Here is a 26209-nt window from a genome sequence, read left to right as displayed (position 1 = left end):
GTGCTGACAATCATCAAATATACAGATATTTACAAACTCTTCAGATGAAAACACTTTTTTAATTGTAACATCAAATCAGACTAAATGTTTATTTTTTTAGATAAATATAAAAACATATTTGTTAACTTTAAGAGTAAAGAGAGAAACTATCTGTATTTCTTAATTGTAAATGGCACCAAATTGTATTCAAACTGAGCCACATTTATGGAGCTCCACAGTTCTGTTCCTGCTGTTTTGTTGACATCTCCTGATGTTCCCATGTCACAGAAACAGGCTCTGTGTTTTGCCTTATATGCATCCACAGCTGTGCCACCAGTTTACTCACATGGACTCTACGAACCAATCAGAAGCTTCTTCAGCTCAGAATGGAATCGTCTGCAGTTTCTTATTAATTAACAATAAACTTAATGTACATGTACTCCTACATTTGATGAAAGTGATAAAAAATAGAAGCTCTGTCTCTCTTTATTCTGACATTTAACTGATTCAAAAGATGTTTCAATATTTATCTAAAACAAAAGTTTACTCTAAATTGATGTTGTACAGTAAAAATGTTTTATGTTTTCTCCCTAAAGTGTAAATATCTGGTTACAAATGTGAATATCCTGCTGTGTACTGAAACCCCTCTTGTTTTGCATAGAAATATACTGAACAACATACAAAGCATAATATATAAAATAACATTTACCTGAGTTTTTTCTTTGAAAGAAGCCTCTAATGTCCATTCTTATATTTCAGTACATAACTGAAACCGATTTAGTCGGGGAGGGTAAGAACTGAAAATATGAAATAAACACACGTAAGCTAAGAATCTCTAAAAAAAAAAAAGCATTTGTTCGGCTTTTCATTTCGCCATTTGTTGATTCACTTGAAGAGCGAGTAACGTAACATGGGTCAAGTGATCAGTTTGACATCAATCTTTCGTGATGCACCGTCATATTTACATTATTTGTACGGTACAAATGATTTTCTTTGGTACCTGGTCAAACTTAAGCTCTCCTTAGTATGGCTGGCTCCGTTTCTCCAACAGCGCACTCACAGGCAGCAGCTGCCCCGCCCCCTCGCTCAGTCGCTTAGTGCCTGAGCTCGGATCATACCAATATCAGGGGGGATTCACGCACAGTCGTAAATTCCCACAGTGTGCACTATGTGCTTCGAATATTGTGTGTACTTTTTGTTTTATACAGTTGTCAGCCAGGCATCTAACTATGAAAAATTACACTCCAAAAGACCCCGGGCTTCTGACAAAACAACCCGGGCTTAAGCCCAGTAAGCCCCCCCCCCAGGCTTCGCCCCTGGTGACAATAAAAAGCTATTCTATTCTATTCTATTCTGTTCTAACTGTGCAGCTCTGAAACGTAACTTTAACCTCAGCCAAACCGATTCTCTCAGTTGTAAATAAAACAGCGAAGTAAACGTGACCCGACAGACAGAACCTGAGTGAATTGAGTCCAGCATTTAACCACTGAGAGTAAAACTCAGCTGAGGTTTCAAAGCTGTGATTGGACATCAGCCGCTGATGAAGCAGGTTCGCCTATAAAGTGATCTGTAGGGAAACAAGCTCCAGCAGCTCTGCGCTCGGGGAAAACACTATATTTACTTATCTTGTGCAGAAAAATGCGCAGACATTGCGCTATATCGAGCACCGGCTGCCCAGTTAAACTGTGACTTTCACCAGGTCACGTGGGCGCGTTTCTTGAATTAGCAGCAGGTGTTAAACAGCTGACAGGTGAGGAGGAGGATGCATGCAGGTAAACTGAGGGCCTGTTGAGCTGATCGCTGGTTTCGTGAGAAACACGTCAGCTCGTTCTTTATGCTACAGAAGCACAGAGACACAAGAGCAGGCGGAAAGAGACGATCGTTCAGTGAAAACGAGAATCTGCGAATGCAACATGTGAACACGGAGAGTGGAATATGTAAACAAACCGGTTAACGTAACCCCCACCCCCAAACAAACAAACAAACACAAAAACCCAGTTCAGCTGGAACACCGGGGCTGTGAGCTCGGTGCTCTCTGTCAGCTGACTGTTAGCAGAGCGAGTGACGTCTCTGAAAACATCTGAGCACAAACATGTTCTGTGTTGACAACCTGACCAGACGTGACGATTACGCCACGACATTCGCTGCTAAAACACTGTTAAAAGTTCAGCTGGTGACAGAAACACAGGGTATTTTAAAACTTTACAACCACCATCATTGCTGCCTGTGATTTTAAATGTGTTATTAATTAATTAAATATGTCAATAATTAATTAATTACATGTGTCACAAATATTTATGTAATTAATTATTTCCAATTTTAATTAATTATTGCCACATTTAATTAATTATTTAATGGTGTATTTAATTAATTCATTATGTCAGTCCTGGCGTTCCATATCCGGAGACCCTGCCATCTTAATATTATTAGATCTCAGTGCTGCTTTTGATACAGTAGATCGCAGCCTTCTGCTCTCCAGACTGGAACAACACACTGGAATAAAAGGGATTATTTTGGAATGGTTTAAATCCTACCTATCTAATCGAAGCTTCTCTGTTAAACTCAGAGACTCATTATCCCCAAGGACCGTGCTTTCTTGTGGGGTCCCCCAGGGCTCTATCCTCGGCCCTTTTTTTAATCTACATGCTTCCGATGGGCTCAATTTTAAAAAAATATATATCTCGTTTCACTGCTACGCAGATGACTTTTAGATTTACAGACGGAAATCTGTGAATCCTCTGTTTGAAGGGTCTGTTTGATTGTCTGGAAGACGTTAAGGCATGGTTGGCGCTAAAGTTTCTCAACCTAAATGAGCAGAAAACTGAATAAAGAATAAAGTTACGTTGAAACCAAGCACACCATTGTTTTTCTTGTGACATTACCAATAAGTCTGATGTGTCACATGGCCCTCTTCCTATTGAAAAAACAAAAGTTGTATCCAAGATGGCCGACTTCTAAATGGCCACCATGGTCACCACCCATCTTGAGGAGTTTGCCCCCTCACATATAATGTGCCACAAACAGGACTTTAATATCACCAACCATTCCCATGTTATTACGGTGTATCCATATAAATGGCCCACCCTGTATAGTTAAGTACAGACTGAATGCTAGAGGAAAAACCCAACAGTCTGAATCCCGTACAGCCAATCATTTTCAGCGATGACTTCATTTTAACAGGGAGAGACCTCCAACAGAGCCGGGCTCAGGAGAGGCGGTCCTCTGCCACATCTGGTCGGGTTTGAGGGGAAAGATAAGAGAACAAAGGGGTCACAGAGAGAACATAGCCATACATGACAAAATACAAACTGAGAGAGAGTAGAAAAAATATTGTATTGAATACTGTCATATAAAAATAAAATGTGTTATTTTCTTTTTTTGGCCAATAGTTTAAGGTGGAGGGCAGTTATTCATGGGGGTTTTAATGTGTACAGTTGCCTTGTGTGCCCCAATCAGCTCATTTATGAAATTTTATCAGTGCTGTGGTGCCCCCTCCAGGGGCAGGACAGACAGATGTCATTATGCACCACTGCACTCTCTGTGGTGTATGTGAACAACACGCTTGCACACGAGTGCATGGAGAGAGACAATCTTTACATGTTTTACCTCTTTAGTAACTTTTGCAACGTTACGGGTTGTATGAACGCTGTGTGTCATGTTAGATAAGCAGCGTAGGTCAGACAGCTATAGGTCAGTACTTCTTTAATTGGAAATAAGAGCTTTTACATGTCAAACACCACACAGAGACTTTCATGTGTTTCAAAACCAACCCTGACTCTAACGGCTACGGAACAAAATCGTCTGGCATCACATTTATTCAAAACTGTTTTATCCATCTACTGCCATGTCTTTTGACAAGAACATCCACAAAACCATCGAGGTTTATGGCTCTGGCCCTTCTGGCCTGACTGCTTCACACCCCAAATTGATGAGTGGATTGTCACGCACTGGGTTCCTTAGGCTACGTCCACACTAAAACAGAGAGAAAACGATGCGTTTTCAAACGACAACGCATCGTTTTCTCTGTTTTGTCCTCCCGTCCACACTGAGACGTTTTGGAAAAGCTCTCGAAAACACATACATTTCAAAACGGAGCTGTCCGGTTGCAGTGTGGACACTCGAAAACACAGACGACGCATTTTAGTCATGTGATGCAGTCATGTGACCAATCAAACAAAGACAGCGGAGGGCGTTACACAGCAGTTGTTTTGATTGCTCTCAACTTTGACAGCCATAAAAAAATAATATCAGTCTGTACATGCTCCAGATAGCTTTTCAAATTCTTTAATTCTCACTCATTGTTGCGCAGGACTGAAACGTAAGCGTTTGGGCCGTTTCAATGTGGACGCACGGCTCTGTGAAAACAACTGAAGACGATAGTGTGGACACCGAGCGTTTTCAGACGAGAACGCCGTTTTCAAATCTACCCAGGCTAGTGTGGACGTAGCCTTAGCGTAGATTAATTTTAGCAGTGAAAACTGTGCTCACAAGCCGAGGCTGAAAGGTGACAAACAAAACGAGTTAGGGGGGTGGCCAGCGCCCCCCTATGGCCATCCCCCCTTGTTGGGGCCACTGTGTACGACCCCTACAGCATGGGTCCTGGAAAATCATGTCATCTGCGACTCTGTGACAGGTACTGATATTTTCTAAACATCAGTATTTCATCTGCTAAAGTGCATAACCAGTTATTCGCTGCTACACCTGTTCTCCAGTCAGCTGCCTCATCTTTACCAGTCCCAGTAATTATAAGGCATAGATGGAAAAAATGTCATAAAATCAAACCAAACTCAGTAATCTAATTTCTGTGTGATGTAAACTTATTCCTCTTAAGCCCATCTCTGCTGCAATTGTTGCCTTTTTTTAATCTAATAAATCATTCATGCATAACATTTTATCACCACTCAGAAATGAGACATTTTCTTCTTCCCTGAGACTCAAACCAGGTGACTGTTGTCACGAGGGAGTCGCAGTGGTTTATCAGGATCATCTGAACTGTCCATTTAATCCTGGTTCTTTTAACTCCTTTGAATTATTAATCTATCGACCTCCCAAATCCTGCAAACATTCCCTGAATGAACTCTCTAATCTCCTGTCCTCTCCTCTGTTATGATTCATTTTGATAAAATCATCTTGGTAGGTGACTTTAATTTACATATGGATGATGCCTCTAACTACTCTGCCACAGAATTTCTTAAATTGCAAAAGCATTTAATTTTGTGCAATAATAAAACTCTTTAGTGCACATGTCTGATCATAAATGTAACATGAATAAACTGGTCCTGGGTGCTAAAGTCTCTCAATGCTGTGGGCTCCGCTGCAAACACAGAAACAGTTTCCTGCAGTTTCCAGTCTAACACTGAACACCAGAATGAAACCGCTGATGTGTGATATTATAGATAACAGTATAATATCACATCAGCGTGTAGTCAGACTGGATGTAGGGAAGTCTCTCCCAGCGGATCATCTGTGACTCTATATCCGCCCGGTCACCGGCAGCCTGCGTGTGTTTACCGCCACCGAAATCTGCCTCCGTTAGAACCCAACTATCCCCGGCACTGCCGCTGTTTCACCGGGACTCTGTCCCCACGGGTCTTCGCTGACCGGAGCACCGAGATCACATTTCATCCGAACCGCTTTGGGTCACTTTAGGAGCAGAAATGTGGAGAAAGTTCGCTGCGAGCTGCTCCGAGAGGCGGTGTGTCAGAGAGGTTTGAAGCCTCCCGAAATTAACGGAAGAAGTCTCGAAGGACAAAAACAGGATCAGACGGGAGACCGGAGAGTTTTCTCCCCGCTGCCTCGGAACGGGGGTTTCAAACGTTTATCTGGGGCCGGTTTGAGCTCCGAAACGCGGCGAAGAAAACACAAGAAAAGCCGCGATTGTAGCGGCAGCAGAGCGGAGGGCTGGCTTCACTCTCCATGGTTCTCATGTGCTTGATAAGTCCCGCCTCCCGCGCGAAGCTCCGACATGCTCAGTACGAAGCTCACGCGCAGACATGGCAGAAGAAGCTCCCGCAGCTGCACCGGCGAAAGCCCCGGCCAAGGCTCCCAAGAAGAAGTCCGCTCCCCGGGCTAAGAAGGACGGGCCCAGCCTCCCTAAGCTCATCGTCGCTTCGGTGACAGAGTCGAAGGAGCGCAAGGGAACGTCGCTGGCGGCCATAAAGAAGTACCTGACCGCCAAAAATGTGGACGTACCCAAGGCCAACAAACGTATCAACACCGCCGTCGCCAAGCTGGTGGAGAAAGGCATTCTCAGTCAGGTGAAGGGCACCGGGGCTTCCGGCTCCTTCAAGCTTGCTAAGAAAGAACCGAAAGTCGCGAAACCAGCGAAGAAGAAGGCTGCCAAGCCCGCGAAGAAGGCTCCCGCCAAAGCCAAGAAGCCCGCGGTGAAGAAAGTGGCCACCCCGAAGAAATCTCCGGCCAAGAAGGCTGCGAAGAAAGTGGTGAAGAAGAGCCCCAAGAAGGCTGCTCCCAAGAAGCCCAAGGCGGCAGCCAAGAAGCCCAAGTCCCCCGCTAAGAAGGCCGCTCCGAAAAAGCCCAAAGCCGCCAAGAAGCCCGCAAAGAAAACTGCGCCAAAGAAGGCCAAGAAGTAAAAGCTTCTCCCGCACCGAGTGCATCAAAGGCTCTTTTCAGAGCCACCACAGCCTCCGCTACGAGCTCCTCGGTGTGTGTGTGTGTGTGTGTGTGTGTGTGAGAGAGACTACGCCGGGGACACACAGGCTGCACACTCAGCTTTACGCTTCATGCTCACCTGTGCCTCCACATGCAGAGTAAATTATGGAGACTGAGCCGGTTCAGGTAGAAAATACTGGTCTCTCAGTTAGCTCACTGAAGGGGGAAATGCATGTTGAATTGTCAGAACATTAGAAACATGAGTTTCAGTCTTATGTCAATAAATACAATCTGATGATTGACTAGGCAGTGATTCAATGATACTTTGAAACCTGAATTATTTCCCAGTCAGTGCTGCAAATATTTCCAGCTTATTCTGGTGCTGATGACAGGAGCTGATGAGTGCACTGAAGCTGTGGATGGCTTTGTTTTCTTGGTTTACTGGTTTATTACCTGCTGTTGTTTAGAGTTAAATTTGAATTAGCCCCCCACCCCCATCTCAAAGACCTCTGTAGACTTCACATAAGCACTGTGCAGTAACCCACACTCTACATGTATGTAACACTAATGTATTTTTATTTTTCCCGGTTTGTTCGTACATCTTATCTTTTTGAATACTGTTCATATGTGTAAAGTGCTGCTGAAGCTGTGCACCCCGCATGTGTGCAGTAGTAGGCGGCGCCGTCTCACTGTACATCTGAATAACAATAAAGAAGTTCTGTTCTCTGTCTCGCGCTTCATTTTGAACATTTTCGTCCAATAGCTGAGCAGCTGCGGTGCGCGCGCTACCAGATCTGGACCAATCAGCGCTGAGCTCCCGCCTGCAGCCCCTGTATAAAGCCGCTGCTCGCGCTCAGACTTCATTCTCTCTTTCGCTGTTCACACAGAGGAGCCCGAAGCTGTAAGATGGCCAGGACCAAGCAGACTGCCCGAAAATCCACCGGAGGAAAAGCTCCCAGGAAGCAGCTCGCCACCAAGGCTGCCCGTAAAAGCGCCCCGGCTACCGGAGGCGTGAAGAAGCCTCACCGTTATAGGCCCGGGACTGTGGCTCTCAGGGAGATCCGCCGCTACCAGAAATCCACCGAGCTGCTGATCCGTAAGCTGCCCTTCCAGCGCCTGGTCAGGGAGATCGCTCAGGACTTTAAGACCGACCTGCGCTTCCAGAGCTCCGCCGTCATGGCTCTGCAGGAGGCTAGCGAGGCTTACCTGGTCGGTCTGTTCGAGGACACCAACCTGTGCGCCATCCACGCCAAGAGGGTCACCATCATGCCCAAAGACATCCAGCTGGCCCGCCGCATCCGCGGAGAGAGGGCTTAAGCTGATCTGAGATCAGTTTACACAAAACACAACGGCTCTTTTAAGAGCCACGTACACGCACTCAGAGCAGCGGTTTACAGCACTGTGTATGACTATGTATTACCTGGCCCTCAGCTAAGTGCTGTTTGGACTCTGTTGCTCACTAACAGAGCATGCAGTGTGGGTTAGTATTGATTGTACTGTATTACTACACAGGTGTGTAGCGGACAGGAAGTGTAGCGGTGCAGGCCCACAGACCGCGTCAAGCACAGCTGCGTTTGAGTGGTTACAGGACTGCAGAGTTCATAAGCAGCTGGATGGAGACACTCTGAGGTTTCAGCTTGGAGGACAAAGTTTCACTGAGCCAGGCTTTAAACCTCATGATCTCCCTAAAAGTGTTTTATATGAACACGGAAGTTTGGGGAGGGGGAGAAAACTAAAGCTCCAGTTCAATATAAAATAAACCGTCCTGCATGGCAGAGATGTGCAGTAAGAACCGAGCCATGGCTCAGTGTCTCGCAGCCTCAATGTGCACTTCAAGTCATTTATAATTAAATGATCATTGTAACCTGTTTGATCTGCTGCTCAGACGTTTTGCTTCATATCCAATCATTAAACTGCTGTTAAATAAAAGCAGGCCGGGCAAAGAGCTACCAGAACTTTGTCATTTCAGTTATCACTGCCAATTAGAATGAAAGTGTGGATTAGTGCACTGTCGTTATGGTTTACATCAGGGGTAGGCAACTGCAGGCCTCGAGGGCCGGTGTCCTGCAGGTTTTAGATGTGTCCATGATCCATCACAGCTGATTTAAAGGGCTAAATGACTCCTCAGCATTTCTTGGAGTTCTCCAGAGGCCTGGTAACGAACTAATCATGTGATTCAGGTGTGTTGACCCAGGGTGCGATCTAAAACCTGCAGGACACCGGCCCTCGAGGCCTGCAGTTGCCCACCCCTGGTTTACACAATCTGTTCATATACGATCAAACTGCAGCTCACAGCTACGGGGGAGCTTGTTAACTCCAGCCATTGGACCATTTCCCACACCCAGAAACAAACTACACTCTTTTCATACTGCCGACACTGTACTCACTTTTAATCAGTTTTTTTATTCACCTTTCAGTCACTTTAATTTGAAAACTGTCTATACTGTATATTCTGTGCATTTATTATCTCACTCCTGTTGCCTGTTTATGCCCCGCCCTTATCTTCAGCGTCATGCTGCTCTGGTGTGTCTAATTGGCCCTGGGGGATAAACAAAGTCTCTGTTTCTGGCAGCTGCGGCGTCCTGGGCTCTGCAGTCCGCTGTGCGGCTCTCGAAGGACCGTCATTATCAGCCGAGCCTCTCCCGGAGCTTCCGTCGGCTGTCTCGGTCTTTGTGTGATGTTGTAACTCACACATGGATCAATGTTTGTCTGCACACGTACTGAAGCAACACATTTAAATCTGCTCTTCCGCACTCCCGATAAATGTCCCACAGCCCCGTCAGCAGGTTAAATAAAGCACTGCTCTTTTTCTTCGTTGTGCGATTTACCCAGTAAAGACGCGGAGCAACAGCTCGACCAATGACAGGCGCGGATCTGCACAGCCTTATTTGCATACAGCGGAAATAAAAGAGAGCCGCTCTGCGCTGACGGGCACATTCTCTGCTGGGAAGTAGCGACAAAGGAAAATGCCTGAACCCGCAAAGTCCGCGCCCAAGAAGGGCTCCAAGAAAGCCGTGACCAAAACCGCCGGCAAGGGCGGCAAGAAGAAGAGAAAGACCAGGAAGGAGAGCTACGCCATCTACGTGTACAAGGTGTTGAAGCAGGTGCACCCCGACACCGGCATCTCCTCCAAGGCCATGAGCATCATGAACTCGTTCGTCAACGACATCTTCGAGCGCATCGCCTCTGAGGCCTCCCGCCTGGCTCACTACAACAAGCGCTCCACCATCACCTCCAGGGAGATCCAGACCGCCGTGCGCCTCCTGCTGCCCGGTGAGCTGGCCAAGCACGCCGTGTCCGAGGGCACAAAGGCCGTGACCAAGTACACCAGCTCCAAGTAAACTGCAGCTCTGCTGCATCCACCCAACGGCTCTTTTCAGAGCCACCCACCTCTGCCGAGGAGCACATGTCCTGCTGTGACACTCACTGGTCCTGTTATAAACTAGTGATGGGATTTCCGGCTCTTTTTAGAGATCCGGCTCTTTCGGTTCGGCTCACTAAAAAGAGCCGGCTCTTTCGGCTCCGAACCGGCTCTTCAGGTTGTTTTGTTGCTTTAATTAATTTATTATTAACAATAATATAAAATTATGCACAAAAGGAATTACTAACGTAAAAACAAGTGGTTTTATTTATATATGTTTATATATAAATATATGCGGTGGCCCCTAGAGACAAAACATGTACAAACTCCAAAACACATTTCTAGCATGAACTGAACTTCCAAAGCAGAGCTACTAGATCACTTAAATTACACAATTGAAAGCATGTGTGTATTGTTTGTGTATTTATACACAGGCACTCATTCATATATATATATATATATATATATATATATATATATATATTTTCAAATAATTTAAAAAAAAGTTCATTTACCTGTTACTACCACACACCAAATCCGGTCGTTGGTACTTGCTGGCTTGTGTAGCCACAAAATAACAAAGGCTCAACACTGCGCCCAGCATCCTGGAGCACTTCTGTTGTCTTTTGTACGTGTTTTGAGTTTTTATGTGCTTCTGAGTTTTTACGTGCTTCGGAGTTTGTACGTGTTTTTACGTGTTTTGGAGTTTGTACATGCTTCAGAGTTCGTACGTGATTTGAAGTTTGTACATGTTTTGTCTCTAGGGGCCACCGTAAATATACTTTTATTTATTCACTCCACATAAAATGTAATAAATAAATCATATAATACAAAAATCAACTATTCACATTTCAAGTTTTAACTATTTAAATTTTCAGCTTTTTCCTTTCACAAATTTAAAGTGAAAAGAACACAAAACACTGCAAACCACAACACAATTAAATATAAATTATAATATGAAAACTAAAAGAACATGCATATTCTCTGTCATATGGACCTGCATGAATAAACTTTCTCAATCCTTTATCATCTGCAACCGAAAATAGTTGTGGATGATTACTATACCTTTCTAATGTTGTTGTCCCTGCCTCTCTTTCTCTCTCTCTGGCTCTGTTCCTGTGCTACTGAGTGTAACTACCGCCCCTCCCCCCTCTGCCCAGCGTAAAGCACAAGGCTCGCGTGCAGAGTGAAGCGGAAAAAAAGTGCGAGAGAGGGTGAGAGAAAGAAAAAAAAAAAAAAAAAACCCACGTGACGGCTCGCGGTAAGGAGCCGGCTCGCGTCGTTCACGTCAAAGAGCCGGCTCTAAGAGCCATTTCGTTCGCGAACAACCCATCACTATTATAAACACATGTTTAACACGTGTAGTGGGGAACATGTACAACAGTTTCAATAAACCGAGCAGCACTGATCGAGGCTGTTATCTCTGATCATTTATCTAATAACACTTCCCCCGCGTCCCTCGTGCGCACCCGTTTCCTGCAGTGTGACGGCATTTCCGGATATTTCAGCTGCGGAAATGACCAGTTTTCATCTCCAGACGTAACAACACATAATTACAGGTGAGCTACAATATAAGAGGAGATTTCACAGATTGTCCCGCCCGTGACTTTATGTATTTGGTAGTTTAGAGGTCTGAGCCTGACTTAAAGGGCCGGAAGTTAATGGTAGCTAACTCATGTCGCACCTGCAAAAACCCTTTGCAGAGCTTTATTAGTTCTGGTTATGTGGGTGTAGTTCATCTGCTTTATATTATGTCACAGCTGTGCCCCTCCACCCGCTCTGTGAAATGGATGGATGGTATTATGACACTAACGCTAATCAGTTTTCCTCATGGAAAATGAGTAAACAAAGGCTGTATCTAGGGCTGGGTTTTTATAATCGATTTATCGATTACAATCGATTCATTAAAATCCTGAATCGATTTAATATAAATTTATTTTGCCCGAAATGCCAGAATCTCTGGTGACATCTCACAAAATTTCAACAACCACCAATGAGAGCAGGAACACGGATTCTGCACAAAGACTAAACCCGCGGATCAGAATCAGTTAATGTCGCCTTTCTCACAGTCGGGGCTGAAAGCCGACAGCTCGCTGATTCTGATGTGTTGGCGGGTCCGCGCTTTGTGTTCACGCCCTTTATGCGCTGATTCTAAAGCTGTTAGTTTATCTCCAAACAACATTGACTGAACCAGCAGCAAAAGAAGATCCAAACTTCACATAAACATCGTCATGAACTCACTCTGACTTTTGCTGTTTTGCTTCCATCACGATGCACAGCTCTCTCTGTACTTCAAGAACAGTTTCCCGTCTAAAAATCTGTTTTCTTCATTATTCGCTTGCTTGTTATGCACAAGTCTACTGTTGTTTACAGGCTGTCAGCCGCTGTTTTTTGTTGTTTTTTTTGTTTTTTTTTTCCTTTTACTAACTTCCGAAAAGAAAACCTAATTTCTGCTGTTCAATACTGAACAAATTTAGACTTTTTAAAATTATGCAAAATGCAAAACGCTGTGTCTGTAATAAAACCGCTGTAACGTCAGAGGTAACGTTCATATGCTGATTAATGGTTTTCTTTCGTTTTTGATCTACTGCAGAATATTTTTATAAAATCCAGAACAGGAAAACCTTCATGTTTTTCTGTTTTATCTTCAGCTGCTTTGACACAAAGGCCTCGCTGTGACGCTCACACCTTTGATAAAGTCTTGCGTGTGTCAGCTTCCTTTTTATAGATACAAAAATATGTAAATGTGCTGATCTGAATTATATTTCTGACTGTCAAAATTTCCCAGATTCAAATCGAATCGAATTAAATCGTATCGTGGATCGAATCGATTCGGGACCTTGTGAATCGGAATTTAATCGATTCTAGAAATCAGTGATGATACCCACTCCTAGCTGTATCCCAATCCAGGGTCTGCAGCCTGAAAGGCCGCATTTTAATTACGTAACTGCGACAGACGAAGGCTGTCCCAATTCAAAGGCTGCTCGAAATGCGGCCCTCAAATGCGTCCTTCATTTCCCTGAATTTTAAGGACGTGGCGGTGTAGACTTCGTGGCCCAACATATCCCAGAATGCATAGCGTGGGTGTGGATAATTTTGCCGAAAAAAAACGGCAGATGAGGGGCGCCCGAAGAGTAAACTTTAAGTACTGAATATGATGTCACTTATTGATGTTTAATAACGAAGAACATTAAACATTACTGTTGGCCACATGTCGGCAAAGTCATGTGACGTTAGTGGCGTTTGTACTAACTTGATTTTAAAGCCTTTACTTTCAAATACACGCCGTTCAATAGCTGAGCTTAATCACAGAATGATCAAAGCTCATGTAGAAACAAACAAATGAACACAAGATTTTCTCCTTCATCTCTGTCAAACACAGCTGTATGACACGTTTCCAGCTGTTAGTATCATGGTTGCTAGGCAACCTGGGCAGCGCGACGGAGGCTAGACCGTCCCATTTCACAAGCCTCGCACTTCCGGCCTTAGCGGTCTTTGAGTACGCGGCCCATGAGGATCGTTAAGGCTGCAGACCCTGAATTGGGATACAGCCATAATTCATGTCACAGCAGATGAGGACTGACGTCCTCCTTCAGTCAGGAAGTTAACAAGGTGACCGAATGACAGACAGGTGAGGACACCTGAGAGAGTGAGGGGTGGAGTCCCAGCTGGGTCTCCAGGTGTACGAAACTCGTACAGCAATGATGCTAACAGTGAGATCATGATCATGTCTGATTCACAGCACATTAGAGGGCCTGGCCCATCCATCAGCTGCACAAACACGTCGGATCTTCAGTGTAAATTCTGCTGTAATCAATCATTTTATTTTTCTTCTCTTTTAAACAAACGCCTCCAAAACTAGAGCAGAGGGCTGGTCTGCCACACCTGAGCGCCTTCACACTGCAGGGGGACAGGAAGACAAACCTTCAGCCATGTGGTGAAGCTCACTGACCTATGACCCAGCATACTGTCCCTGTGTCAGTGTCCACTTCAGTCATGGGATACAAGCGGTGGAACAAAGCCCCACGTACATGCAGTGATGCGTGGAAGGAACATGAGTGAGGAGGAAAGCATCTTTACCCAAACTAAAGAGCAGAGCAGGAATACAGCAAACACACCTGTAGCTGTTAACTGAGCCTAAATATTGCAGGTCACAGACCGTCCACGGTGCTAGGTGTAGGCTGCTGGGGCATTCCCATGATGCAGTGGGTGTTTCTTCTTCACTATTAAGTCTTCATAGACCTCTGTGTACTGAATCATCCTGGTTATTAATAGTTTTCTCTTCCACAGCGTGTCTTTATCCTGTTGTCCTTCCCTTATATGGAATCTATACTTTAATAAACATGAGCTCATCTTAAAGCAAACGTTCAGATCATAGCAGTGTCAAATGTGCAGCACAGGATTGAAACAACAGGATCAACATGGAGACAAATCAAAATCAAATTCAAATTTTATTTGTCACGTACACAGTCATACACAGTACGATATGTAGTGAAATGCTTGGACAACTGCTCGTGACCTAAAGAAAACAAAAAAGGAAAAGGCTATGAATAAGATAGGAAATAAATATGAAAAATTAAAAAGGGTAAATTTAACTAGGAAGGAATAAAATATAAATTAAGGTTAAAAATGAAATAACTGTACAACACAAATTAGAATGAAGGGTAAATTTAACTGGGAAGAATAAGATAAAGATAAATATATAAATTAAAGTTGAAAATAAAATAACTGTACAACAAAATACACAATATAGAACTATATAAGAATGTATGAAGAAATCTAAATATAAATAAATATATACACAATAACAGCAGCTGTACAAGTATTAACCGGAAATGAAGAATATAGTGACCAGTGTTGTGCAAAACCAAAGTCCAGAAAGTCCAGTGTGTGTGTAAGAACCGTATGTGTGGGTCAGTACTGTGTGGTGGTGTGATTGAGAGACCGTATCGCCTGCGGGAAGAAGCTCCTCCTCAGTCTCTCTGTGTTGGTCTTCAGGGAGCGGAATCGCTTTCCTGACCTCAGCAGAGAGAACAGTCTGTTGTTGGGATGGCTGAGATCCTTCACCATCTTCCTGGCCTTGGTCCAGCACCGCCTGCTGTAGATTGAGTGCAGGTCAGGGAGCTCGGAGCGGATGGTGCGCTCAGCTGACCGCACAACCCTCTGTAGAGCTCGTCTGTCCTGCATGGTGCTGTTCCCGAACCAGGTTAAGATGTTTCCCGTCAGGATGCTCTCTATGGTGCACGAGTAAAAGTTCCTGAGCACCTTGGAGGGCAGTTGGAAGTCTCTCAAGCGTCTGAGGTGGTAGAGACGCTGTCGGGCCTTTTTCACCACGGTGTTGATGTGACAGGACCATGACAGGTCCTGCGTGATGTGAACTCCGAGGGTGTGTCTGATGTGTTAACATTGTGACTAGAGATAAATATGTGAACACAAACAGCCGCGGGTCTTCTGGCCTTTGCAGTGTGACTGCGTCCTTTATGACCCGTCACAGGAGTTGATCGTTAGCTACAGACGCTCCGCTGGCTCACTGTGTGGTTTCAACACTTACACACAGGTTTGTGTCACAGCTGCTTTTGGTTGATTAAAGTGAAGAAACGTTAACCCAGAGCGGGTCGGACCAGTGAGTCCGGGCTGTGACCCGCCGTAGTTCATTTAAGGTCGTACTGCTCTCAGATGTTGTGTGTGGCCCTTAAAAGAGCCGTTATTATCAGCGCGCTTCTCCCGGAGCTTCATTTCGCCTTCTCAGTCTTCTTGGGCAGCAGCACGGCCTGGATGTTGGGCAGCACGCCGCCCTGAGCGATCGTCACTCCGCCCAGCAGCTTGTTCAGCTCCTCGTCGTTGCGGACGGCCAGCTGCAGGTGGCGGGGGATGATCCTGGTCTTCTTGTTGTCGCGGGCGGCGTTTCCGGCCAGCTCCAGGATCTCAGCCGTCAGATACTCCAGCACAGCCGCGAGGTACACCGGGGCGCCGGCACCAACACGCTGAGCATAGTTACCCTTCCTCAGCAGCCTGTGGACACGGCCCACCGGGAACTGCAGCCCGGCCCGGGAGGACCGGGACTTCGCCTTCGCTCTGGTTTTTCCGCTCTTTCCGCGTCCAGACATCTTTGTAACTGACTTCGTGCTATTCCCGCGAGAACATGGACTCCGGCAGAGACTACGCGTTTATATAATCACCTGCTGCTCGCTCATTGGTCAGGCTGAGAGTAAGTCTAATCGTCCAATCAGGAACGAGCAGCACTGCGGTTTCTTTGGTTTTTGCGTTGTGTGATTTTCAAAATAAAAACGAAGTATTTCATTTTTATATGGATGACAATTTTAAGGCAAACTACGTCAAACACATCAGTATTTACAGCCTAAGGTACTTTACCATGTTCATCCAAATGGAGAAAATCAACTGCACATAAAAACACAAAAATATATAATAACAAAAACCCCACAAAGGGTGTAAACGAACAAAGCCCACAGGACACAGCAAACAGCTCACTGTGCTGGTCGAGGTGAAGAGTCGTTACAGCAGGACTGAGTCTGTGAACCTGGCCACAGTGCTGAGGAGAAATCCGGGGTGGTTTTTATTTTCTCCCATCAGTCATGAACTGTAAGAAGTTAATGTTAAAGCACAAATCACAAAAATGCACAAATATAATTAATTTGCAATTATAAAGTTGTTTGTGAGCCACAATATTCCACAACGATCATCATGTTGATTTTATCCTAGCAGCATTTCCTCCTGTAAAATAACAGAAGTGTCATATTTTGTCAGTTTATCAGTGAATTTTTATTTAAGTAAAAGAGTAAAATAACATTCATATCTGAGCTCTTTTCTCTTCTTTTACTTTGAAGCGTACTAATACTAATATCACTCCGCTGCCTCTCACGTGCGATTGGCTGGACCTTTCCAAGTCCGACAGAGCATGCGCAGTAACGTGTTTGGTCGTTTCAGTTCGCTGTGGTTTCATCAGGAGTATAAACGCCTCTTTTCTCAATTTCAGGCTCATTATTTATCCTTTGCTGTTCTTTTTCCGGATGTAACTGTCCCTGAGACAGTTAAAATAAAGTTGGTTATTTCATGTTTCTGTGATAGATTCATGCTTAATTTAGTTCATTTATTTATAAGATAAGATGATAAAAGTGTAACATTAATTAAAAAACATGTCTAAAATATGTGATTACAAAATATGGGTTTGTTAAATATGTAAAGTGCTGTAAAGTTTGTAATTGTCACATGACCAGAGTTTGGTTGAGAGCACAACCATGGCATTGTGGAGCTAGCATGGATACATGGCTACAGATGCATCTACAGCCTCAGCGTTAATGTTATTCTGCATGTGGTCCAAGAGGCGCACACGGTATGGTTTCATGTATATTGTTTGTATAATGTTGCATACGTGTTCCACACTGGTAATGAGAGGACATTTTTGTGATATCCATTATTCTGCATTTTTCTGTTCTGCTTGCACAAGACTGTTTATGGACACTGATATGAGAGACTGTGTGGTATCGCAAGAAATAAGTGGTTATATAAATATATGAGTATACATAATAGTTATTATTCATAGATACCTACATCCTAAGTTCCTGTTATTCTTCTGAAAGAAACAGAATGAATGTGTTGTTACAATGGTAATGCCAGGAGAGGCAGTATTAGTTCTGTGTTACATTAATGTGTAAGGAAGTGGAAGAAGTGTGTGTCCTGTAGGAGGCAGTAGAAAAATGGATGCTCATGTTCTGTACATGCCCTGAAAGAAAGGTTCAGTAAACCAGTGCAACGATACTCCGGTGTAAGGCTCAGTTATTGTATTTTTATTTTTTGAAGATGCGACAGACTGATAAGCTCAAAACATTTATGTTGTAAACTTTGTGTTTCTTCAGTTTTCACGGTGTCTGAAGACAATAAGAGTGAGAGAGAAATAAATTTCCGAAGACATCAGTATGATGCGTGGCCATTCTTTGTTGGACCCCTGTAGTTACACCGGAGCTTCCTGGAAAAGTCACGTTTTTCGTTGTGGTCTAACCAATCAGCAAATATCACTGTGCTGTTCCCTGCAAGCTATTGGCCGAGTTGTACTGACACGGATTGCATATGGATTTTATGAAATGGCCCGAACCACGTTTTGCTTTGATGTAAAACCATTTGAAAGAAACACATCAAAAATAATCAATTAGCAGTTAAATAAACACATGATAATCGATAATAATTAACCCATAAAAGTATTTTATTTATTAGATGAATGAGTTTAATTTACAGTGAGGTCACTTATTACAACAACAGAAGTATGGAAATATAAATAAAGTACAAATAATCATAAATAAACATGTTAAGATTGTAGATTCAACGTTTTGATTAAAAATCAAGTTGTTTTTAAGAAGTTTGGATTTTTTTTCTTTTTACACTTTTTGTTCTAAAATAAATATTTCAGTATTAGTGTTTTTAGCTGCAGTACCTCAGACGACCACCAGGCGCAGCTTTATACAATAAAAGTCTTTAACTAATCAGTGATGTCAGACCTTCACAATAAGAGCCCTTTATGACCAACTACTTTGACTTTGAGTTAAGAGACCTTCAGAATAAAAGTCTTTAAAAACAAACAAAAGATAAATTGTGAAACAAAATTACGTTAAGAGCTTTAAGAAGATTTTCTTAAGAAGTTTTAGAATTTCCTTAAGAAACCAAAATATTCATGTTTGTATTTTATTTTGTTATTTTCCTGAAAAACTCATTCTCAGTCCAGTCCAGCAGGGGGCGTAACGAACGTTTAAGCTGGTCTGTGAGCAGGAAGAAGAAGTAGTAGGGTTAAATAAGCATTAAATGTTTTACAGTTTTTTCTGAATGCTTAAACCCTAACTGTGATTCCTGTAGCACAATCTCTAAAACTATTCAGACTTATAGCAAAACCACTCACTGAGTTTGCAAAACTAAAAGCACAAAAACTGCTTTGCACTCAGTTTGCAATTTTGTAACACACACTTTGCAAAACTGTAGGCACAATTCACTGCACAACACTCAATTACCAAATTTCCAACACACTCCTAGCAAAAGTATACACATGTATGGCTATCATTAACACTAATCTGCCAACTGTCTGGCACACTTTCACATGTCAAAACTTTCTTAGATAATTAGTTCACTTTGCAATCAGCCTAAGCACTATAATACAGGTAAGCTGTGTGTGCGGAGTACAATGGAGCGAGCAGAAAGAGTGAGAAGTAGAGGAGGCCGAGGAAGAGGACGTGGAGGTGAAGAAGTAGGATGAAGAGGACGACAAGGACAAGGAGGAGCAAGAGGAAGACGAGGAGGGGGGAGAGGAAGATGAGGAGGGGGGAGAGGAAGGGTAGGAAGAGTAAGAAATAGAATTGCTGATGACATCAGAGCTACAATAGTGGACCATGTCATCAACCGTGGAATGACCCTGAGGGTAGCTGGCCAACGGGTCCAGCCTAACTCGAGCCGCTACACTGTAGCAAGCACCATAAGGACATCTTGAAATGAGAATCGGTGAGTACAGTCACTTCGCACAAAGATTTGTAGCACTGCCGTATGCCAATGAGAAACACACCAATACCATTGATGTAAAAATGCTGGGGGCAGAGGAAGCATGTTCACTGCAGACCAAGTAACCCATATAGTCATTATGGCGACTGCAAATAATCCTATACTTGGAAATAAACACTTGTGTTTGTTTTGATGTGTTTGAATAAACACCAGTACTTGAAGTTTGGATCCTTCTATGCTTATGGATCTATGACAGAAGTATGAGCTCAAACTGACATAGCCTACCTTGTGCACAGAGAAAGCAAAAGCCAGATGTGTTTTGTATTCATACCATCAGTGTGCAGTTGGCGCATTGTGTGCTTAGTAGATGATGGCTTGTGTGTACTGTTTGATACGGAAACACCATTTTTACGAAGGTGTGAAGAGTTAATCCAGCTGTGTTTGCTTTTGCAAGAGAACTACAATGTTTTGATGATTGGGTGACAGGTTTTCTTATTTGTGTGAAGAGTTTTGCAAAATTAGCCAATAGTTACAAAAAATGTGCTTAAGCAATCAGAAAAAACTGTAACTTTGATTTATTTGAATAAAATAAATACCTCGTCAATAAGTGAATAAATAAAATGTTTACTTTTTTAACATCTGTGCTGTTTCTTTTTTCATTTTTTCCATTAAAACAAAGTTTTTGTTTTAGGAGAAATTTGGATTTATTATCTTAATGTTTTGATATGAAAAAAAGAAGCAGGATGCTTGGATTTTCACATTAAAGGTTTCGTGCTGAAGTCTTAAGTGTCGTGGACAGCCGTGAACTGCCAGAAACCCACCGCATGTCGCAACATTGTGTTTGTAGCAGGTGAGGAGCTCCACCCATGTTCAGGTCCGGTCGTCACACCTGGGCGGAAAGAGCGTTTTGTGCATTCAGTGTTTTTAAAGCCACTTCCTGTTAACAGCAGGGAGGGGCGTTGACATCTGAGGCTGCAGCTAGCGTTCCAGATTCCTGTGCGGCTCAGACAGAAGCATCCCCGTTCATTGACGTCCCTCGTCCCACTCCCATGCTCCGCCCCGTCCCGGCTTTTTTAGCCAGTGTAGGCCGCGGACTCAGCCGTCCTCGTTCCGCCACCGATCCAGGGAGGAGGTCTCTGTCTGAGGAGGAGGAAGACGGCCACGGCAGTGGGCGGAGCCTGGATGTGACGCAGAGCGGACTTGGGCTGACGGAGGACAACGTCTGCTGGCTGCCATTCATGAAGGACGAGTTGTTGGAGCCCTGATGGCCACGGTAGTTGTAGTACGCCTGCCAATCCTGACGCTTCCTCTTCCAGCGGCAGCGCAGGATTCGGATGAAGGCCTGAGGACAGGAAGCAGAGAGGAGGAGTCAGCTGGACCTGCAGGAGGACAAGGAGGCGGAGCTTAAACTGTTACCTGTTTAAACTCGCGGCTGTAGCACGGGTAGATGATTGGGTTCAAGCAGCTGTTGAAGTATCCCAACCAGAAGATGACTTTGAAGAAGGTTTCAGGAGGACGCAGGTTGCTGTTGAATGAGCCTGAGCACAAACAAACAAACAAACAAACAAACAAACAAACAAACAAACAAACAAACAAACAAACAAACAAACAAACAAACAAACAAACAAACAAACAAACAAACAAACACAAAGCTTCAGGTGAGACTGCTGCACTTCTGTCTTGCTTTACAGGGGACATGATGAGCCCTGCTCTCAGACACTCACACAGATGCAAGTCTGTTTGTGACGCTGGGTTTAACAAATAAATGTTTAAAGTTTTAAAAACATCATCAGTGCAAACGTGATGTCATGTGATTGGTTGGTTGTGGCTAACATTAGTTCATGTTAGCTAACTAGTGACAGAACTGATACCTCAGAGGTAAATAAGGACACAGAAACTAAACATCAGTGTGGGAGGATCACTGTAGTGCTGCAGCAGTGAGTTCATGTTAAACCAGGACATCCCGTCCACTCCACTGTAGCAGGACGTGGCTGTTCACTGTTTAGTTAGCTGCACTCAAGCAGGAAAGTCTCACTAATCCGTCTTATTTGGTAACAAAGTCTAATTTTAAACACTTTATGAGCCTTTTTTTGTTAAACAAATGAAGTGTGTGACCATTCGTACAGATGGATGCAGATGTTTGTTTCCCATCCAAATTGAGTAATCGATCAGAGTCAGCTGATCAAACGTGTTATTCCAGATTCAGGTGTACAGACAAAAATCCAGGTGTTAAACCATCAGTTCAGTGTTCAGACCCTCAGACAGACGTCAGGAGGAAGATGGACTCTGATAAAGAACCTGAAGCTGTGTGAAAGGAGGATGAACCGAAGCAGGAATTTTCTTATTCCTTAAATAAAAATAATTTTTATTTTGACTTCTGCTCGTTTTTCTTTGAAAGGACCTTGACTTTTGTTCCTGGTGGTGTAGAGAAAAAGCTGCAGGACAGAATTATGACCAGCAGAGGGCAGCGTTCACCACAACACAGCCCTGCAGAGCTGCATCAGAGGAGGAGGAGGAGGAAGGCTGAAGCGCAGACCAATCAAAGCCCTCACAAACTAAACACTCGAGTGAAACTGGGGCTGCAATTAAACCAAAGAGTGACGAGCTCTCGACCCCCACACCTCCACCTCCGTCTCCACCTGCACCTCAACAACAGGCTAAGTTCATGCTGGCATCTCATCAAGTCAGAGAACTAAATCAGCTTCATTATAAATGACATGATCATCGGTCTCTGTGCAGGTGTGAGCTCCAGGTGTGAGCTAGGAACCATTTAAAACCGACACCAGTAAAAACTTGGCAGCTGTGGACAAATCAGGTTTGAGGTTCAGTGAGAGCGCAGACATCACGTCTGTTTTTATTATTTTATGATCACACATTAAAGCCTTGCTGACTCCTCCTCCTCTCTCAGGTGGAGGTGATCTCCTGGTGTCAGAGGATTCTAGAGGACCAGACTGTTGCTGCTGAGGCGGCCTCCTGAGCAGGAGGATTATTTTGCCCTGAACATAGACTTGTAAGGTGATCCTGCAGCCGACTGACTGAAGTTTAGAACATGTTGCAGTTTCCCATGATGCACCTCTGTGCTGCAGGAAGCAAAACTCCTGGTCTGGTGATGGTTCAGGTTCCAGACACTCTTCTTCTTTGGTTTCTGATCACTGTCCACATTAAAGCGTAGCGTCTTTTTGCTGTTTCCTGTTGTGGATGCGAGCGCGCTGAGGAGGAACCAGAGAATCTCACGTTTCTGCTGTGTTTATAAACGTGTCTCTGTGCTCCAGCTGAAGCATCATCCTCCCGCGCTGTGAGCCTCTCTGAGCGCGCTCAGCAGCGTCTGTGAGGGGCGGGGTTGCCCCCTCTGCTGATTTAGTGCAGATGATGACTCAGCACGGAGCTGATGCAGCGTGACGAAGGTCAGCAGCTTGGAGCCAGGGAGCGCTCACAGCGGGCGGCGGTCTCTGACAGTCGTGGGTCCCGCAGCAGGTATTCAGGTTAAACATGAAGTTTCTAATAATCAGCCCAAGTCTCCAAACACTCATGATGTCAGACAAAGAAGGATTATTATGAACAGAGCTCACATTCATTCACTGACTTCATCTACAGGTGGGTTAGGGTTAGGTTAGCTCCCTGCTCCTCCTCAGAAGTCTGAGCTCTGAGGAGGAGCAGGAAGTTCTGCTGTGACTCCGGTATGAAGACATCACTGAGCCATATTTAACCGGACGAGGTTCGACGGATGTAGAAAAGCGCAAAGTCGTGGACGGCTCGTGTGTCTCGGGAAAACAGCGGCGGGTTAAATTGGGCTCGTCCAATCCTGCAACTGTTTCTCTGAGACTCAGCGGATCAGAGGCTCACGGCCCAAAGTAAGCCACCGCTGTCTGTCTCTAATGAAACCCATGGCGGTCCAGAGGTCACCTGAAGTCAGCGGGATTGTGGGAAAGGCTCGGTGTGATTGGCGGGCTCTTTGAGATAAGTCAGTGTTATTGAGAGAGTTACAGCCGAGCTGAGGCGGATCAACGGGGATTCCTCCAGCAGCCTTTTTAGGAGGTCTGAGTCCTTCCACTCCGCGGCGCTCGGAGGCCCGACGACCTCCTTATATGCACCGCCGCTGTGAACGCGTGACACCTCAGAGCTGCACTCTCAGAGAGGATGCTTCATTACTCATCTGTTTAAAGTTTGTATTGTTAGGGGCGTGGCCACCTGTTACTGACAGGTGGCTGTTAGCTGTCTGCTAGCTTCACCTGAGCTGGAGCTCTGGACATGTTTGTGCTGTTGGAACCTTTTTAATGACATCATGTGACCAATAACATGGCTGCTGTGACGTTACTGTAGTAACAGAGCGTCTGAGGAGGCGGAGACAGGGTTGTGGTAAAATTAGCAGGTATCTGTGTTTGTGTGTGTGTGTAGACCAGGGGTAGACCGAGCTAACTAGCATTAGCTGATAACTTCACTGTGGTCACTTCTTGAAACGAGAGCCCAACATGGAGGCTTAAAAATGTGTAAAACAGCAGGTGAGTCTGACACAGGTAAATTACAGCCAGAAACTGAAAACAGGAAGTGTGACGGGAGGTTGAAACAGACTGAAGGTGGCGCTGTTGGAGCTGCAACCTGTCAGAGACCGTAAACCAGGTCGGAGCAAAATGAAGCACAAACGCGTTTTTGTTTCTTCTTCGTTGGTTTTAACAGGGTTTGACTTCTGACCCTGAAGGCTCGAGTGTTTGAACGCTGCGTTTTGATAATGGTGCCGACGGGGTTAAAGGTCACCTGTGAGCATGTGTTGTTGCGATGGCATGAGTGAAGAGGAAGTGCAGACGTACCGATAGGCAGAGCGAGGAAGAAGGGCAGCCAGCACAGGATGAACATGCCCACCACCACACCCAGCGTCTTGGCTGCTTTCTTCTCTCGGGAGAACTTAAGCAGTTTGACGGCGAGTGAGCTGCGTCCGGTCGAGGCCCCGCCCCCGCTGGCCTTGGAGGCGGGGCACAGCTCCTGGATCTGCTGGTTCCTGCAGTGGATCCTCAGCGTGAGCTCGCTGGAGTCCTCCGCACGCTCCTTCATCATGCCGGCCTCCAGGTTCTTGGTGGTGCGCTTGGCAACGATGTAGACGCGGCAGTACATGGCGAGGATGATGGCGAGCGGGATGTAGAAGGAGCCGAGGGACGAGAAGAGGGCGTAGAACGGCTCCTCGGTGATGAGGCACACGGTGTCGTCCTGCAGGAGGAAGCACAGGTCAGATGTGTAACCGTGACATCACACCTGAACACTACACCTGCACCACGAGCTCCACCTGTGAGGCCTCTGAGACGGGCAGCAGAACGTCATCAGACACGTGTTTTTAAAAGAAATGTCAGCGAAATCATCCAGAAATCAAAGAAAAACGCTTAAAAATGTCAAATATCACAGGTTAGTCAGGGTCACAGGGGCGGAGCCTATCCCAGCTAACACAGGGCGAGATTTTTCCTGATTAATAATCCCTCCAGTCATTATGTATTCTTACTGGTCGAACCGGCGACCTTCCGGTTACAGATGCGCTTCCCAACCCCCTGAGCCACGGTCGCCCCCTAAATTGAGATGAGATTAGATGATGAGCCTTAACGATGTGTGAAGTTTGTGGGCATGTGCACAGCGACCGAACACAGTTTAGCATTAAAGACAAGAAATGTAGGAAATGAGCATTACAGGGGAAGAGCTAGCTACAGCAGTCACGCTGGATGCTGTTAGCTGCTGTTAGCTGCTGTTAGCTGCTGTTAGCTGCTGTTAGTCACGCGTCTTTACAGGTTATCACGATAAATGAATCTCAGTGAAACAAAATGATTTATATTGTGAGTCTGCCCCGACTCTGCGTTACTTCTGAAGTATTTGATGGTTCGTGAACTGGACGTCGCTGACTGCACAGCGTGAAGCTACGTTAAACATGCTTCGTGTTTTTAGATGAAACATTATGAACACATTATGCTTTTGAGTGATTTTAATCAGGGAAATATAAACTGGTTCTGACGGCTCCGCTGCTGCTTTGACAGAATGATGTATATTTTTATATAAATACTCAGAAAAATAAATAAATGAATACTGAGATGTGATCATGTGACCCTCGTCGTTTAGATTTGTTGTTTTTAATCTTTCTCATCAATAAAACTGGGGAAATAAAAGCTGCTCATTTCCTTCTACATCAGGCAAGTCGCCCCCTGCTGGACGTGAGACAGAACATGTTTTTAAGACATGCTTTCAGTCTGTGGGTTCATGTCTGTGGTGCATGCTGGGTAATTTGCCGTACCTGTGATGGCGGCTGCTTCCAGCCAAGGAGCGGGCCAATGGAGATGATGATGGCGAGGATCCAGACACCCAGCATGGCGAGCAGCGCCCGCCGCTCTGTGACGATAGTCGGGTACTGCAGTGGGTAGCGAACTCCGATGTAGCGGTCGATGGAGATGACGCAGAGGGACATGATGGACGCCGTGCAGCACAGGACGTCCACCGCCGCCCAGATATCGCAGAAGATCCGACCAAACACCCAATAATCCAAAACCTGCAGACAGGAAGTCCAATTCAGGTCAGAGTTTAATCGATATGATTACCTTTACATCAGCATTTTACAGCCAAACTCAGAGGTCAGAGGTTATAGTGATAACCTGCATCTTGATTTAAATCCCTGTGTATGCTCAGCCTGTCTGGGCGCTGTCCCCGATACTTTGACAACTGCACACGCTTCGTTCTCTTCAACACGGACACTTTTACTATCATCATGCAGTGCTTGAGGCCACCTGCAGGGGGCAGCAT

At 44.9% G+C, this 26209-nt stretch overlaps 5 protein-coding genes across 5 annotated transcripts in view; 3 read left to right on the top strand and 2 right to left on the bottom strand.

Moving 5' to 3' along the window:
* The first annotated feature begins 5939 nt into the window (after window positions 1-5939).
* Window positions 5940-6615, top strand: LOC146624899 (histone H1-like). The gene has a single exon (XM_085364813.1). It carries the CDS (start codon window positions 5973-5975, stop codon window positions 6567-6569), a length of 597 nt encoding a protein of 198 aa, XP_085220939.1. The 5' UTR covers window positions 5940-5972; the 3' UTR covers window positions 6570-6615.
* Window positions 6616-7471: 856 nt separating this feature from the next.
* On the top strand, window positions 7472-8006 carry LOC146624898 (histone H3). The gene has a single exon (XM_085364807.1). It carries the CDS (start codon window positions 7495-7497, stop codon window positions 7903-7905), a length of 411 nt encoding a protein of 136 aa, XP_085220933.1. The 5' UTR covers window positions 7472-7494; the 3' UTR covers window positions 7906-8006.
* Window positions 8007-9537: 1531 nt separating this feature from the next.
* LOC146624897 (histone H2B 1/2) lies at window positions 9538-10344 on the top strand. Its single transcript, XM_085364808.1, has one exon. The coding sequence runs from the start codon at window positions 9555-9557 to the stop codon at window positions 9927-9929; it is 375 nt and encodes a 124-aa protein (XP_085220934.1). The 5' UTR covers window positions 9538-9554; the 3' UTR covers window positions 9930-10344.
* A 5114-nt stretch (window positions 10345-15458) lies between these two features.
* LOC146624896 (histone H2A type 1) lies at window positions 15459-16072 on the bottom strand. The gene has a single exon (XM_085364809.1). It carries the CDS (start codon window positions 16054-16056, stop codon window positions 15682-15684), a length of 375 nt encoding a protein of 124 aa, XP_085220935.1. The 5' UTR covers window positions 16057-16072; the 3' UTR covers window positions 15459-15681.
* A 4375-nt stretch (window positions 16073-20447) lies between these two features.
* LOC146624895 (alpha-1A adrenergic receptor-like) overlaps window positions 20448-26209 on the bottom strand; it is a 7265-nt gene continuing 1503 nt past the window's right edge. The window contains exons 2-5 of the mRNA XM_085364775.1: window positions 25707-25958; window positions 24250-24643; window positions 20861-20982; window positions 20448-20786 (exon numbers count right to left, since the gene is read on the bottom strand). Of these exons, the coding sequence (XP_085220901.1) occupies window positions 20448-20786; window positions 20861-20982; window positions 24250-24643; window positions 25707-25958 (1107 nt within the window). The remainder of the gene's footprint in view (window positions 20787-20860; window positions 20983-24249; window positions 24644-25706; window positions 25959-26209) is intronic.

The sequence above is a fragment of the Diplotaxodon limnothrissa genome, linkage group LG10 (assembly GCF_057381915.1).
Source record: "Diplotaxodon limnothrissa isolate DT_005_m linkage group LG10, D_limnothrissa_male_GT1.1, whole genome shotgun sequence".
Lineage (NCBI taxonomy): Eukaryota > Metazoa > Chordata > Actinopteri > Cichliformes > Cichlidae > Diplotaxodon > Diplotaxodon limnothrissa.
Note: the sequence above shows the minus strand (reverse complement) of the source record. Positions and strands in the feature narration are given on the sequence as shown.